Genomic DNA, 17,671 nt, shown 5'->3' on the forward strand with positions numbered 1-17,671 from the left:
ATTGGACGTACGGGCCTGGTGAAACATCAGATCCACACCGGTGAGGCCCGGCCTATTCGTCAGGCCGCCCGACGGCTCCCTTGGAGCAAGAGGGCGGAAGCTGACGAGCAGGTTGAAAAAATGCTCGACGCAGGCGTGATCGAGCCCTCGGGAAGTCCTTGGATGTCACCTGTTGTGCTGGTCAAAAAGAAGGATGGGACCACGCCGTGCTGCGTGGACTATCGCCAGCTAAACAACGTGACACTCAAGGACTCATATCCCCTGCCAAGGATTGATGACACCCTCGATGCCGTTGCGGGCTCAAATTGGTTCTCAACTTTGGACCTCAAGAGTGGGTATTGGCAGGTGGAGATGGATAGGGCAGGGAAGGAGAAAACGGCATTTTCCACAGGTAAGGGACTGTATCAGTTTACTGTGATGCCGTTTGGTTTGTGTAACGCCCCCGCCACCTTTGAAAGATTGATGGAACATGTACTAGGCGGCATGCCATGGCAATCATGCCTGGTGTACCTGGATGACGTCCTAGTACATGCCAAAACGTTCCCCCAGGCAGTAGCTAATTTGGACCAGGTGTTTAGGTGCCTCAGACAGGCAGGGTTGAAACTGAGCCCCAGTAAGTGCACCTTGTTTGCCAAGGAGGTGGCCTATTTAGGCCACGTCATCGGTTGCGAGGGGGTAAAAACGGACCCAGACAAAATTAAAGCGGTAGAGGAGTGGCCCGCACCTCGTACCATCAAAGAGGTGCGGGGATTTTTGGGACTCTGCTCCTACTACCGGCGCTTCGTGGCGAAATTTGCGGAGTTGGCTCGGCCCCTTCACCCCCTTACGGAGAAGGGGACGAGATTTAATTGGACAAGGGAGTGCCACGAGGCCTTCCAAAAATTGAAGGGGTGTCTAACATCCGCACCCCTTCTAGCTTACCCCACTAGCAACGGGGCATTTACCCTGGACACGGATGCGAGCCAGGAAGGATTGGGCGCAGTTTTGTCTCAGACACAGGAGGGCGTGGAGAGAGTGATTGGTTACTATAGTCGGGCCTTAAGTAGGCCCGAGCGAAATTATTGTGTCACTCGCAAAGAGTTATTGGCTATGCTGGCTGCCATGAACCATTTCCACCCGTACTTGTACGGGCGGAAATTTTTGGTTAGAACTGACCATTCCTCCTTGCAATGGCTCCTTCGGTTCAAGGAACCGGAGGGCCAAATTGCAAGGTGGTTGGAAAAGTTGCAGCAGTACGATTTTGATGTGGCCCATAGGGCCGGGAAGGCCCATGGTAATGCGGACGCACTCTCTCGGCGTCCTTGTCTGGGGGAAAACTGCAAATTTTGTGCGAGACACGAGGAGAGGGAACAATTGGGCGATTCGGACCCGACCCTCGTTGTCCGTGCAACCCGGGTGAGAGGGCCAATTTTGCCACTAACCGCAGATGAGGAATTCGGAACTTTGGCTTGGAGCGCGGCCCAGCGGCAGGACCCCGTACTGGGGCCGGTGCACGAATGGGTGAGATTGGGGCAAAGACCTAATGGGGAAGAGGTCACCCCCCTCTGGGCACAGACCAAGGCATATTGGGCTCAGTGGAAAACCCTGGAATTGAAGGATAACATCTTGTATCGCAAGTGGGTGGAGGTTCCCTCTGATAAAACTTCCTGGCTGGTGGTAGTCCCAAATAAATTTAAGACCGATATATTGCAACAGGTGCATGGTACCCGCCCCGGCGGCCATTTGGGCAGGACAAAGACGACATCGCAGGTACGCCGGAGGTTTTATTGGGTGAATATGGGGCGCGACATACAGGACTGGTGTCGGAGATGCGACGCCTGTACTGCCAAAAAGGGACCAGCACGGAGGATGAGGGCCCCCCTTCAATTACACCAGGTGGGGGCCCCCCTAGAGCGGGTGGCCATGGATATCCTAGGCCCACTACCCCGCACCCGCCTAGGTAATAAGTACATCCTCGTTGTGATGGACTACTTCACCAAGTGGCCGGAGGCCTACGCCCTCCCCAACCAAGAAGCAGGGGTGGTAGCGCAGGCCTTCGTGGAAGGATTTGTGTGCCGGCATGGGATTCCACAGGAGTTGCACACCGACCAGGGACGAAATTTTGAGAGCAAATTGCTAAAAGATGTGTGCAGTCTCCTGTCAATTCGGAAAACAAGAACAACGCCTTTAAGACCTCAATCTGACGGGATGGTGGAAAGATTCAACCGAACTTTAATCCAACAACTGGCACTGTTCACCGCCACCCGTCAGGATGACTGGGACGAACATCTCCCTTATTTGCTCATGGCCTACCGAACCAGCCAGCACGGGGCCACCGCATGCAGTCCAGCGTTGCTTATGTATAGGCGGGAGTTACGGGCTCCCGCCGACTTGCTATGCGGTCCCGTGCCAGACACAGTGGTTAACCCGCCGAGGGAGGGGTACGCACGTCACCTAGAGGAAGGCATGGAGCTAGTCCATGCCTTCGCCCGCCGCCAACTCCATCTGGCGGGGGAGAAGATGAAGCGCAGGTACGACCACCGGAGCCAGGGGAGTCAGTACACTCCGGGGATGAAGATTTGGTTCTTCAATCCCCGGAGGAGGAAGGGTAGGTGCCCGAAACTCACCTCTCCCTGGCAAGGCCCGGGGGTCGTCCTGTCGCAAGTCTGTGACGTGGTAGTAAAAATCAAAATGGGGCCACGAGCCCTCCCTCGGATCGTCCACGCCGACCGGATAAGGCCTTACACCGGCGAGCAGGCGCCCCCGTGGATTGCCTCAGCTTTAGATGCCGAGGCGGGACCCAGTACCTCTGAATAAGGGGGGCTTATTAGTGCCACAGGACTGGGGGATTGATGAGCGATGGGCCCGGTGGGTAAGGGTGGCATCCCTGCCACCCTTCCCATGAAGGGGGGGCAGATGCGCTATAGATTATGGGGTTTATGGCAGTGAAAACTAGCCCGGGTGGGTTAGGATATTGTGTGTAGGGATCTAGCGAAGATGACATTAGGTAACGTTAAGATTAGTTAGTGACAAGGATACCTGTAGTGGGGACGCAGGTAGATTAGAGTGGATGATAATGACGAGGGAGCGCAATAGTTTAAAGGGACGACTGGGAAGCGCAAGTTTCAGAGGGGAGTAGTTAGATGAGATGATGCTGTGTGAGAACTGGACAGGTGTGTGGAGCAGTGTATGAGTAGTGAGTGTTGTGGATCAGCGCGAATGCGCTTGGGGGAAAGAAGGGTGCAGGCGGCACCAAGTATGAGAACACAGGTGTGCAGGTACAGGTGTGTGGAATATATGGAGCAGAGAATGAGTGGTGTGGAGAGAGTTGGAGTAAGTGGTACGGAGTGGTGTGCATGGTGCGAAGGTGTGGATGGGGGAAGAGTGGACCCCTTTTCACGAGTACCCGGGGAGGGTAGTTTAAAGAATAGTTAGAAGGTATAGGTAAATTGTGGTTGGATATTGGCATTTGTGGTGCGGTTGCAGAATGGTATTGTGGATGGGTGCATTGGTGTGGTGAAATTGGCTGGTCGTGTGGCCTGTTAGTATGAGTGTGCATGGTTGGGCACTCCGCCACGGTTAGATGTCGGCCAGGTGAGGCCGCAGGTGGGCTCTGGGAGCCGTTAGTGTCAGTGGGTGCCTGAGGATCCCAGGTGTGGATCGGGCAGCCCGTGCCAGAGAGGGCACTGAGGGGGTGAGAGTGCGAGAGGGCCTTCCCCAGTTAGTTAGGTTAGGGTGAGGAGCAGGTGAGCTCGGTAGGCAACAACAGTGGTGGAGGTGTGCAGGTGGGCGGACCAGCTGGGAGCGTCACACGACCCAGCCACCGAAATTGTGCGGGGGCACCGAGTGATGAATCGGGGGAGTGAGACCCCAACTTGAGAAGCACCACAGTTTGGGCAATGGGAATTGGTTTTTAGAACCCATAGTGTAAGTGGGCCAATGGTTTGGCAGGAGGAAGACCCCGGGTAATGTAAAGTTGTTAAAGTCATTTAGGAAATAGTTAGGATTGATGAACCTGTCGCACCATACGCAGCCACTTACCTGAGGTGGTGATGATGACTCCACACCTGTGTTCCTTTGTTTTGTGTTGCAGGAAATGAGAATTGCTGTTTGGATTTGTGAGACGCATCACGACGTGGATGAGACATTGGGGTGATTCCATCTCTCCCTCCTTAGGAGGGACTGATGATGAATTGGTGATGGCAAATTTTGATGTTGAGTTGGAGATGGCAAATTTTGATGTTGAGTTGGAAATGGCAAATTTGATTGGTTAGGAGGGAGAGAAGACGAATTTGGTTTATGGGAGGAATGGGGAAGACAGTAGGGACGTTTGTTGATGTGTAAAGTAGATGTTTATGGGTAGTGTTGTGTTTTGTGGATACAGTAAGGGGTAAGGGAGGGGCAATGTAGGTTACCTGGTTGGGGGGGGGGGGGCGTACGGTAGGAACGTACCTGTCTCACCTGGTTCCCATGTGCCCCCAGTGTGCATTATCTGATATTGCGTGCACTTTTGCGCCCTTACCACCTTACTCACTTGGTTTCTTTTGTCTCCCACCTCCGAGGATCTGGCTTTGGGGCAGAGCGAGAGGAGAGAGAGGTGCTGGCTCCGCAGTTGTGGGCCTGTACTTCCGCTGCTTGCTGCGTGGATCGATACACCATATGGACCGCAATTTTTGTGGCCGCCCACAATGGACCGCAGTTCTTTTGCGGTCAAGCACCCACCCATGGATGGACCTCTGGGTCAACGTGGCACCTATGCCATACAGGTGAACCACTTTTAGTTGGCCCCCCTGACGGCCACAATTTAGAAATGGACGCGGTTGGCGCCTTTCTTTATTTCTGAAGAAGCCAGAAGGCCAAGTGCACTCCATGAAGGCAAGACCAGCGGCAGAACATCGGCCGGCTGCGACACCACCGGTGACCATGGACACTTAATTGTGCATTTTTATGAACACTTTATTGGTGCACCGGATGGTGCTGACTGTGCGTAATGGGGTGGTGCTTTTGGTGCTTGGACGGGGTGCTCTGCACATTATTAAAGGCCGTAGGGCCACAGGGCACTCGTGGGTTGGTGTATCGATGCTGGCATGCGTGCTCTCCCTATGCATAACATCTGCATGTGTTCCTCAAAGAACAGGTCCTGGATCGTAGTGTAAATATCAGTGTAGTCTTGTGTAAATGATGCTCCCTACCGGCTGTATGTTTAGTTTGAAGATGCTTTCCGCGATTCGGTTATCCTGTGGGTGTGGTTCTGTTAGGAGAAGGGTGCAACGTCGCAGGGGGATATATTTACTCATTTGTGAACATCTGTAAAACTGTCGCACTCAGGGTTGAGTTAATAGTAGAGGGAACTACATCTGAGTGCCACACTAAAGTAGGTAAAAATTTATCGGGTCGGGACGCCCCGAGGTAGAGAAGGGTGCAATGTTGCGGATATGGGATTTGCATCCATCCATATCCGCTTGTAAATATTCCCCTATTTCCTCAATACTTCCCAACTATCCCCAATCCCCCATTCCCTAGTCCCATTTTCTGTAAACAACACTCTGTAGACCCGACCTCCCCCTATTTCCCCCATTAAATGTCGCACCCAGGTTCACCGCATCTCATGTAAGACAACTATAGGACATCTTGCTAGTTATTCTTAGTCTATGTCAGTTAAGGACTCGTTTCCATTAATTCTGACTCTTCGTTGCACCAGAATGTGATTTTATGGCACCGTTAGGAAGTTTAGGACCTCCCAATACCTCCCCGCAGCTCTTCCTCACGGTTCAGCAACAACAACAACAACAACAACAACAGCAGCGGCGGGCGCGGGGAGTGCGCGGCCTCACTCCGGCTTGGTTGGTAGGGGGTGTTGGGAGGGCACCAGGCCTTTCCAACGAGCCGCCATCGAACATGTGCTCGACGGGGTTACCAAATAGGGGCTCCTCGTCAAGGGCGGAGCCCGGTAACCCCCGCACCCAATGGAAGCGGCGGACCGGTCCCATCTGGGGCGGAGCCAACCAGCCGAGGGCGTGTGACTCCCCGTTGAGCATGCGCAGCCGGGGGAGTGGTGACGTCAGATGCGCGCTGAGCTTGAAGAAAGAAAGACGCCACCTCCGAGCGCTGTGAGGCCTCGCTGCATCTCTTGGACCGTGCTTGATCCTGTCCCCGAGCCAAGGTGCACCTTGTGCTATCAAACTACCTGTCCTTCCCTGCCATCAATCCCTGTGTAAGTCAGCCTTGTCCCGTTTATCTGTGGTCTGTCTGGGATAAGACAAGATTGTATTTAAGTGCCCATATCTTCTGTGTCTTTTACCTCACTCTACCTTGTAATCTACCCCTTTTCTCCACCACTAATTATATCCTCCTCCGGAGGTCTTGAGAACTGTACCCCTTGCGTCGTTTCATCTATCCCAGTCGTTGTGTCCTTTCCATCATTGATTTAGCGTAGCGCGATGTCAGGGAATAAATATTCATATTGACAATATTGCTAGAATATATATATATCAATGTAATCTTGTTTAAAGTGGATATGTTTTACTTTACGAATGAGTAAAGTGCATAGAACTAACAGGTGGGCAAGAGAGTTAATTTAAGGAAACAGAATGTGTAATGCACTGGGACTGCCATCTGTGTCTATCAATTTAGCCTGTGTTCCATAGATGGAACACAGGCTGCAAATTCTTCCTCAGCACGTCAGAGTATTTGACCTCTTGAACAGAAATAAGTACAAGCTAGCCAAGAGAGCCAAATAAGGTTTTGGGATAAGAGACACCCTGCATGCTCTGTAACATCAAAGGGTTTTGGGGCTTTAAAACCAAGAGAAAGTTGCATTGGAGAGAGAGAGAACTGGGAGAGTGATGGAGAAGCAGTGGACGAGCAGAGTGGACGGGGAACAACTGAAGACTGGTCAGCAACTGAACGAGCTTCAAAAGACCTACAGACCGAGCTTCAACCAAGACCTACCAAACGAGCTTCAACAAAGACGAACAAAGACTCATTAAAGATCTCGGCTTAGTATACAACAATTCTCAAGTATACAACAAATTCTGAAAAGTGAATAAAACATTGATTTTGCTAAACCGAGTCTCTTGAAGTTTACTAACATAACACCAGAAATTGTTAATAATTCTACAAGAAGTGGTGGCCCGTAGGGACTCAACTGCCCAGGTAAACAAGGTAAGCTTTTGTTTGTTATCTGTGTAGTCTGATGTTAATGTGCGCAAATAGTTCAGTGTTTGAGTTTTGTGTGTTTGTTGATGTGTGGAAGGAAAAACACGAGGCCTTTAACAGGTTTCAGAAATCATGACGATTTTTTTCTCTTTTTCTTCCAAAATTTATGTATACGCATTTTTTAGGAATGGTGCCATGGACTGTCACAAATATCCACTAAAGCCTTTTGTCTTTAGAAAAGGTGCTGTGCTTTCATGAAGGACCACTGATATGGTATATACTGTAATTATTGTACGATTTTTAATTTCAGAAGTCATGACGAAAAAAATTTTTTTTAAATAATAATAAATTTTTTTATTTTTTTCTCTGTAATTTGAAATTTTTTTCGCTACATTCTACGAGTGCAAAGAGCCACCATCGTATCCCGGGACGTTAGCGAAAAAGGGTGCTGCATTCGTCCAGTCATGAATGATTCATTTGATTTTATGCGTTATTTCAGTTCAATGGTCTGTGTTACATATCTTCCCATTCCTTTTGTATGATGATTCAAATTTGTTGGGTTCCTACGGTTGAGACTTATATAATATTTTTCCTGTGGTGAGCCTCGTTTTTGATGTGGTCACGAGGGACGAGTCGATATGCTCTCGCACGAGTTGGACAGCGTTTTTCAAGCGATTTTTAATGCGATTAAAAGCGATTTTTAAAGCGATTTTACAGTAAAAAAGCGATTTTATACAGCATCTGTACAGTAAGCCAAATAATGGTAAAATCGACTGGCTCGATTTTAAGTCATAAAAAAAAAAATTCCATTGTGGCACAAATATGGGTTTTTGTACCTTCATAAGAGTTAATTCAAAGCGGTTTGGACGCACGTCTGCATTTTATGCACATTTATGTGTGTGATTGGCCAAATGTGCTCTTATGAACACAAGAAATTGTAATCTTATGAATTATGATGTTCTGACAGGGATGACTTGATGAAGTGCACCATCAATTCATTTTTCCCATGTAGGACAGTAATGTAATTTTTAATTTCTAATGTAATGTTTGTAATGCAACGTAATTTAAAAAAAAAAAATAAAGTTTCCGTGTCATCTCCAAGTAAGACTTGCACACACTGATGCCAGTAATTGTATCCTGCCAGTGGAATGCGTGCAGGCAGGTTGCCCATGGCAACCGTTTGGTGTTGTGTTCTGGGCCCCAGCCCACACTTCTACATATGGGATCAGAGGCGATTTTTTAAGATGTAACCTCTTTCACCTTTTCTTGCCCTACACCCCCCAACCTTCCCTTGCCCTTTCCCCCTCCCTCCTTCCGTCCCCCCCCTATCCAAACCCCCCATTTTTTTCTTCCCTTCTGTATCCCTTCCCCCCTTCCTTTTTTCTCTCCAAACTTACTTTTTACCTGTATATTTACATCCTGATTAGAGAAAAAAAATATATTTTTAGGATTTTTTATGGCGGCGGCCATCTTGGACCACAGCTAAAAATCCTTCAATCAAGATGAAATTTAATGAGAGCCAATCCCATGCTACTGTGATCCGGAATCTCTAAAAAAAAAAAATAGAACCATCGAATGTACCTTTGATCATTTTATATTTCATCTGTCTTTTAAGATTTTAAAAAGGGAATTTATTGATATAAGATACTATGACATTTGACAAGGCAATTAAATGGAGGGAAACCAATGATGAAATATATTGTGATCTGTTTATACATGAATGAATTTACATGTACATGAATTTGTTGACCCCAACCCAATCCTAACCCTAACTTCATTCTACCATTATCCACCCCCTCCAAATCATGTTATATTACTGATTGTATGAGGCATGTATAGGATTGTTGATCCCATATCCCAGTGGATCCCATGTTGATTTAGCATATCACCTCATTATGTGGCTTTATGTGTTTTTGTGTGTGTGGGTATGTGTTTTTCATTCTCATTTTTTAAATTTCTCCCTCTCCCTAAAAAATATGGCCCCATAGTGTTAAAGTGATGAGTGCCATGATACGACACAGTTGGAATGGTTAAAATAATACATAGATGAGTGTATGATTTGCACTGAAGGTCGAGAGGGAAAATAGTATCCATCATATAACCTTTCACAGCCTTGTAAGGGAGAATAAGTGCAGCCAATCATACACAGTTATTTTTAGAAAAATACAATGAGTGTCGTATTTCGCATAGTATTCTGCCACTTCTCCTCCTCCCTTCCCCACCCTTTTCCTCCCCTCTTTCCTCCCCTCTTTTCTCCTCCTTTCCTCCTCTTTTGTTTCACTTTTACCTGTTTCCCTTTTCATAGTTCTCATTGTTTTCTCTCATTGTTGATGAGATTCATGTTGGTCATATTTTGATTATTGATGTTCATTCTCAAATTTTGTTAATGATAACTGTTTCGTTGTTGATTATACCACGTGGATGTATTGATACAGGTAATGCTTGTCTTCTGCAATGGATGATTATGGTATGATTATGAATTTCCATTCACTGGTACACATTTCAGGAATCTTACACCATTTTAATTGTCAAGAACTTTGAGTGTCTTTCAAAGTGAGACATGGTGGGTGACACATGACATGACATGTGACATCACATGACGTGTGACACGTGTGACATGTGGCACGTGACATGTGCGACATTGCCCAATGAACTGGTTCATATCTGTCTGATCAATTTGGTTGATTGTCTCACAAATGAAGGGTTGAGTTGCCTTCAGTGGTTGTTAAACTTTAATTTGTGATATGATGACCACACAGGATTGAAAAAATATGTCAGATATGATCCAGAGGCAGAACGGTGATTTGTCAACTGACGGCAGATATGGGTCAAACGGTGACGACCGATGCTCATATTCCCCGTCAGTGGATGGAACTGTTTTGGCAACATTGGGAAAAGGTTTAGGTATAAAGTAATGTTGATCCCATATCATAGTTCAGTATCAGACATTGGTTTCAATTCGGTATCAGACTGATAAATGTGAATTTGGATATTATCATTTATATTATTTTATTATATATTATTATTAGAATTTTATTGATGAATATTGATAAATTGATTGAAATTGCATAATTGAATTGATTCTGATTCTGATCCGATTGATCTGATTGATTTTGATCTGATTAATTTAATCTGATCTGATTTTATTAAAATTTAATTTAAACAAGTCAATTGATGAATGAATAAAAAGTGCGGTCTCAAGAAAGAAGCTTTGAGACATTTGCAAAACATCAATGTGCAGACAACCTGGGACGATGAGCGAGGTGGTGAGTCTAGTGGTTATTTGTTATATTATGTGGTTATTTTTGTTTGACCCCCCCCCCTTAACAGGACTTACTGATCCAAACTCATCTGCAACTCTGATCAGTGAGATTGGGGTGTGGGAAAAGCCACAGGGCAGGGGGACTCTCTGGAAATCACCTGCAGTCATCAAGTGGACATAACAGGTGGAGAGATACTTCCTGGAAGACCACAGAGTGGAGCTTATCGGAATAAGCTAGACAACAACGCATTCAACGCTACTTTGTATAAGGTGGAACAAACTTCTGCGATTTTTGCAGTACACACAGTTGATAGTGGATACAGGTGTAGTCCGATGTGTAGTCCTTGTAGTTATTTGATATATTGAGTGAGTATAAAGAGGTACTCACACACAGGCAAAATGGGAAGTGGATTCTGCAAGATTAAACAAGGTCAATTGGATTTGAGTCAAAGAGGTGCTTGTATCAGCTCCATGTATCAGAAATATGGGGCAGAATCACTTAAAGATGTGGAATCCTGGTATGAATGGACGAAAGGTCGAAAAAATGGATTCCCACAGGAGGGCACTTTTGACAGAAACGTATTGGCAACACTCAGAAAAGAATTGGAAGCAAGAGGGCGACAGAAGTTCAAAGTGGATTGGCAACCATTCTATTACTGGGACGCTGAATCTAGGGACAGGGAGACCAAAGCAAAGATGGGGGGCTTGAAGAAAGAGGTGAAACAGATACAGCATAGGTTGTGTAAGGTAACAAATCAGATGCCTCTTCGAGTCAGCAATGGACAGCAATCCCAACCCAAATTGTATCCAGAAGCCAGATCATATGAGACAAATGAACTGGAAGACGAAACTCCTCCACCTTATCGGAGACATATTGTATATCAGCCACAGGTAGTGCCTGTACCTGTACCTGCCGAAAGACCAGAACAGAGTGCAGCGATTGGTTCTAGTCAACAGAGGACAGGTGAAAGACGTGACCCATTTGAGGTAACTACCCAAGAGGGTGCAATTGGGGCACAGGAACCGACTCAAAGTGGGCAAACGATGCAACCAGCTGCTATACCTTTATCATGCTCTCCATTTCACCATACAAGGAGTAAGGGTCGTGTGATAAATGCCAATCAATCTAACGATCAATGTGATTGGCTAATGAATGATCAAAAGTTGACTCTCTCACAAGGAGGGTTTGAGCAATGTGGTGTTATGAATTTTCCTCAGCGGCAATTTCCAGGGGCAAATCAGCAACAACCAGATCTGATGTATAGACCATGGCAGGTACATCAATTGAAGGCATTGCAGAGTAGTATGCCATCTATCAAAACAGATCCACTTCAATTTGCGGAGGAACTGCGGTTAATTGTGGAAACTCAGTTGCCCACTGCAAGAGACATGGAAATACTTTTAAAATGGTTAATTCCTAATACCACCACTTTGAGGAACTTAATGCGTGAGGCCAACTGGGTAAATACGGAAGATGGACAGGTTGACATGCCCACGGAGGCTAGAACGGCACAGATCAATAAATTGATAGAGGCCATCAAAAAATTGCCACCAGTGACGGATTGGAACAAAGTGGTTACATGCAAGCAGAAAACAGGCGAAGATGCTAGCGATTATTTGGACAGATTGCGAGATGTTTTCCGACTATATTCAGGCATAGACCGGGCACAAATTGACAATGCCTTAAAACCCCTTTTTATCAATGGTCTATTGCCCAAATTGAAGAGTGAAGTGGAAAGACAATGTATTGCTTGGGAAGGCAAGCCAATGCAAGAAATATTGAATTACGCCTTGCATCATCAGCGGATTCAAGCCAGAAATAGTGCTGTAAATGCCGAGAAATTGATGCAATTACAGACTCAAGCCCTGATGACTACGAATCAACGTAATCGGTTTTCTGGGCAACAACGCAACAATGCAGTAGGAGATAGCCAGGGAGTGGGGTGGCAACTCAGGGATCTGGAGAGGCAGCCCAGCGATACAAGTGAACAGGTGAACAGATCAGCCAATGACAGAAATCGATGATTTAATTGTGGAAATATTGGACACGGGAAACGACGTTGTCCATATTCAAATAGGAAGACTAGTTCATAGGACGAACCAAGATCAAGGGTACCAGTGCTTACTGGTACCTCAGATAACGATTAGGCCTTCATTGCTGCAGATCCCAAATGCCAACAGACCAACATGAATACTTGTTCCTGCTTCTTGTCTCAAAAATTTTTCGGAGCAAGAATGCATTTTACTTTTGCTTATTAGTGAATTAATAATTAGTTGATTAAATGCCAAAATTGGATTTTTTTGGAACATGAATTAAAAGATCCAGAATTAGAGTTCATTCTGGAAGCCTCATATTTGTACAATTTGGATAAATTATTGTAGGACAAAAAAAGGGTACTTTCAATGTGACATTATAGGGGTTTTCTAAAAATAAACTTTTTATCTATTTGTGTATTAGCGTTTCTAAAATTAAAGGATAAATTTTACGAAATTGAAATGCAATTGACACCCATCTTGATCTGTTAATGATGGTTCAAATGCAAACAAATATACATAATGCTTGGGTTTGTGTATGTTTGTGTGTCAATGTTTTTGTTTTGTGTGTCAATCTTACAAGAATATCCAGAAAATTCGTAAAATAAAATAGGAATATAATTTGATTATGAACATTATCTCTTTTGTCAAGGGCGATGAAATATACAGATTTGATGTGCTAGGTTATGAGCAGCCATTAATTAATGGTAAAATTGTGAGTAATTTTGGGATTCCATTTTTGATAGAATTTATATGAGAATAACAGCTATTTATGGATAGGAGCTTCATAAACAAATTGAGTACAAAATTAGCCAAATTTGGAAATGGTCTTACACTGACTTTCCAGAGTACTCTGCTCATGGATTTTTACATATAAACTTGACCTTTATCAGCATATAAATTGTGCTGTATGTATGGATGTGTTTTAGGCATAGACGATATGGGCAGATAGTAAAGACAATTTTGTTGAATTGAACTATTGTGAGTTTTAAAAACGAAATGCATTGTGAATCTTAAAACCAAGGGGCAGACGTGAACGCGCTGTTATGTTTTTTTACACTCAGAACACGATGTTACGTGTACCTGCAACATATTTTGTTACTCTGCCACACCTATATTGGCATACTGGTGTCAGTAGTGTTCACTAAGTTGCATAGAAAATGGAGGAGCAACTTTTAAGGGAGTATACAACCACGTATTTGGATATTTTCTACAAAAGTAGGGGTTTCAATAAGTGGGAGCTGTACACATGGGATTTATCAAATTAAGTTATGGAGTTTAAACAAAGTTACTGGTAAACAGAAGGGAAATGGATAGTAAATAAATTCTTCAATGCTGGGTAAATTTAATGAGATATTACAAAGACTTATAAGAGCTACTGTTCTTCCTTATAGCAGTGGGAAAAGAGTGAATTAGAACCAAATGAATCTATAAATGAATGTGATAGGGATAATATCCTCAATTTGTGTTACTTATTTGATTGTGGGTAAAGAAATTATTTTATCGTAATGGATTGATAACAGCAGCCTGCAATGTCCTGAGAGTGTGCATCCATGTAATTAGAAATCCCAGATTTGTTTTTACAAACAACATTTGGTAGAGGTCTTATGTCGACGAGCACTTATTTGGTAGATAAAAAAGGTACTGCATGTTGGCAGCCACTTTTGTGGCCATTTAGGCCAAACACGTTGAGAGAAAATTGTCGTTCAATACGTAATTTACACATGGCTATTTGTAAAAGGGACGTTGTTGCGATGGGAAACATTTCTGAAGGTTTATTAAAATGTTATAATATGACATGTGTCAAGGCAAACTACTGGATGGGAAAATTAGATCTGGTTATAGAATGAATTTGCTGACCCTTTGAAGTTAATTCTTTGAATTGATTGTTTTACTAGTATTTTGAGTTCAACTTGGAAATAGTATGGTAGAGCTTTGTTAAAACCTATGGTTGTGGTATTTTGGAACGAATTCACAGATCATAGGAAGTTGATAACAATAGAAATAAATATGGACCCCGGGAGATAGGGGCATCAGGATAAGGCAAATAATCAGATTTATGTTATAGATTAAGGGATTTTTCTTTAGTCACATTTTAAGAAGTTTGTTAGTTTGGTATATAATGTTGAATGTCATTGACATAAATGAGGGCATAACAACTTGTTGTGCACTATGTCCGTTTTACACGATCGATGAACTCATATCACCACGAGTTACGCTGTTAAAAAAAAAAAAAAAAAAAAAAAAAAAAAGCGGGGAGGACTATGCTAATAACACATTAGGCATAGTTTGCTTGTTTGCAAGAATTGTTGGGAATTAGATATTCCTGTTTGTGATTTAAATCATATATAATCATTATTAATGCATTTATTTTCTTGAGTTGAGTTACAACACCTGCATGTGTTTAATTTTTTGAATTATATGAACCTGAAAGCAATTGTGGATGCTATTCTTAGTTTTAGTAGTGAAAAACACATGTCTGATTTGAATATTATTCGTGTGAAGTTGTTATAAAATATAGTGATTTCATGTTACAATGTACCCCATCTGATTCAATCTGTGTGGAGAGCAGATATAAATGTGGCTAAGTAAAGGAAAGACAAGACCACATCCCAAATGGAGTGATAACGACATCTGGGAAGAAGTTTGAAAAAGGAAAATTTGTGAAAATGAAGTTAATCTTGGCATACACCCTCTTTCTCAAAGAATGATGAAGAAATGCTCCTTTGGAAGATGGATGTTTACCTTCACCAAGGGAAAATTATGTGACCATTTGTCTGGGTCACACTGCAACATATGGAAAAGGGCGATCACTTACTTGTGTTCAAATACCTCGAACATTCATCACATCAGCAATTGCAGGACGACGATATTTTACCTGCAACGTTTACGGGATACGGTGATGTGTGTCATTACTTCACCAACTTCCGGGGAGCCAGCCTGGAGCTGCAAGCGAACGACTGCGTTTTTCCTTCACAACAGCTGTGCACGATTCTGCTGTGGGCTCCTGGTATGGACCATGGACAACTGAGTACCATGGTCCCAACATCATCATTGCGGATGCATCCGGCATCCCTGCTCCACATCTTGTTGAAAAAATCAACATCACATCAATACTTGCTCCATGCTCGCGATTAGTGAGGAGGCAAGTCGACTACAACTGGATGGAGGCCTTGTTCAAATCTACTATGGCTCACAGCAAGAGTGGCAAGGATGCTGCATGGAGAGCAGGGTCAGTCTTTGACTCTGCCCAGCTATCACAACAGCGGAAAATCCTATGCAAATAGTGAAGGTGTGATGAAGACAACAGGAGAAAAATGTTTTATGCTGAAATTCCAAACACAAGTGATCCGCCCCTTTTTTCAAACAAAAAAGTCAATATTTGATTAAAGGCAAATATTTTGCCAAATGTTGCAGATGCTTTATTATTTTGATGAACTGAAATTATTGCGTTATGGTGAAGGAGAAATGTTTTTGTGACCTTTATGCAAATGAGTTGAATTGAATTATCAACATAGAAAGAGTCAATGAACAAGGAAATGTATTGTGATCAAAATTCTTCCAGAATGACGGTGTATGCCTTAGGAAATTGAATTACCAGATTAGTGTTATGAATATTTAAATGTGGTAATGTTTAGATTAATGGTTAATATAAACATAAATGAAAAACTGGGGATTGTCAGGGAATAAATATTCATATTGACAATATTGCTAGAATATATATATATCAATGTAATCTTGTTTAAAGTGGATATGTTTTACTTTACGAATGAGTAAAGTGCATAGAACTAACAGGTGGGCAAGAGAGTTAATTTAAGGAAACAGAATGTGTAATGCACTGGGACTGCCATCTGTGTCTATCAATTTAGCCTGTGTTCCATAGATGGAACACAGGCTGCAAATTCTTCCTCAGCAGGTCAGAGTATTTGACCTCTTGAACAGAAATAAGTACAAGCTAGCCAAGAGAGCCAAATAAGGTTTTGGGATAAGAGACACCCTGCATGCTCTGTAACATCAAAGGGTTTTGGGGCTTTAAAACCAAGAGAAAGTTGCATTGGAGAGAGAGAGAACTGGGAGAGTGATGGAGAAGCAGTGGACGAGCAGAGTGGACGGGGAACAACTGAAGACTGGTCAGCAACTGAACGAGCTTCAAAAGACCTACAGACCGAGCTTCAACCAAGACCTACCAAACGAGCTTCAACAAAGACGAACAAAGACTCATTAAAGATCTCGGCTTAGTATACAACAATTCTCAAGTATACAACAAATTCTGAAAAGTGAATAAAACATTGATTTTGCTAAACCGAGTCTCTTGAAGTTTACTAACATAACACCAGAAATTGTTAATAATTCTCCAAGAGCGATTTGGCCAACGTTCGAGTGGAATCGAGTGAGTTGGGGAAGAATCGGGGGAACTGTTAGGTCGCGGTGGACCATCCGCTCGGCCCATAATAACATCTAATCCGCGATCCGTAACAATATATATATATATATATATGTATATATATATATATATATATATTACTAATACAATCAACGAGCAATTGAACAATTCCGATTGACTTTCTTCTGTTATTAATTCCTTTGTTAACCAAAAACAAAAAATTATGGTGAACCATTGACGTTTTTAATAATACCATTTTTAATAAACAATTGGCCATTCCAACATCACGAATGATTACAATTATTCTATAGTTTACCATGAAAATATTACAGTAAATAAACTTATAGCTGTAATAGTAAAATTATTCTCCAATAAATGATGGACAATACTTTCTTCCAGTTATTGAATCGACTGATCGTTCTGATCTGAGCCTGCTCTGGGCGGGGTCGAGTGAGACCGGTGCGGGCGGGGCTGAGTAAGGCCGCTGTGGGCGGGGCCGAGTGAGGCCTGTGTTGCTGTTGCCTGGAATAAAGATAGTGCTTGATCCTATCTGCATGTCCGCATCTTTATAACAAAGACATTACAGAAACCCACACAGAAGGGAGGCCTATCTGAACATTTAATAAGGAAATAACTAAACTCGGGAACCTGTAAGCTGTATGCCATTGCCTTGGGAAGTGCTGGCTCACAGAACCGCAACAATATAATACTGTGAGCAATTTTTATTCCCATATCAATATGAACATTACAACAATTATATCCAATTCTCACCCCCAGCCGACAACATTGTGACAACAGCTATAGTTCAGCTACCCATGCATGGGGAGATGACGGACTGGTCCCCTATAGTAACA

At 43.7% G+C, this 17,671-nt stretch overlaps 1 protein-coding gene across 1 annotated transcript; it reads left to right on the plus strand.

The window, feature by feature from the left end:
- The first annotated feature begins 6,804 nt into the window (after nucleotides 1-6,804).
- On the plus strand, nucleotides 6,805-14,650 carry LOC144892572 (uncharacterized). The gene is made up of 2 exons (XM_078779690.1): nucleotides 6,805-7,143; nucleotides 10,468-14,650. The coding sequence occupies exon 2, from the start codon at nucleotides 10,799-10,801 to the stop codon at nucleotides 12,422-12,424; it is 1,626 nt and encodes a 541-aa protein (XP_078635816.1). The 5' UTR covers nucleotides 6,805-7,143; nucleotides 10,468-10,798; the 3' UTR covers nucleotides 12,425-14,650.
- Nucleotides 14,651-17,671: the final 3,021 nt, after the last annotated feature.

The sequence above is a fragment of the Myxine glutinosa genome, chromosome 6, assembly GCF_964187855.1.
Source record: "Myxine glutinosa chromosome 6, kmMyxGlut1.1, whole genome shotgun sequence".
NCBI lineage: Eukaryota > Metazoa > Chordata > Myxini > Myxiniformes > Myxinidae > Myxine > Myxine glutinosa.

Bases quoted from the DNA above. Each gene is read 5' to 3' on its own strand.
- LOC144892572 (XM_078779690.1), top strand. From the start codon at position 10,799: ATGGGAAGTGGATTCTGCAAGATTAAACAAGGTCAATTGGATTTGAGT.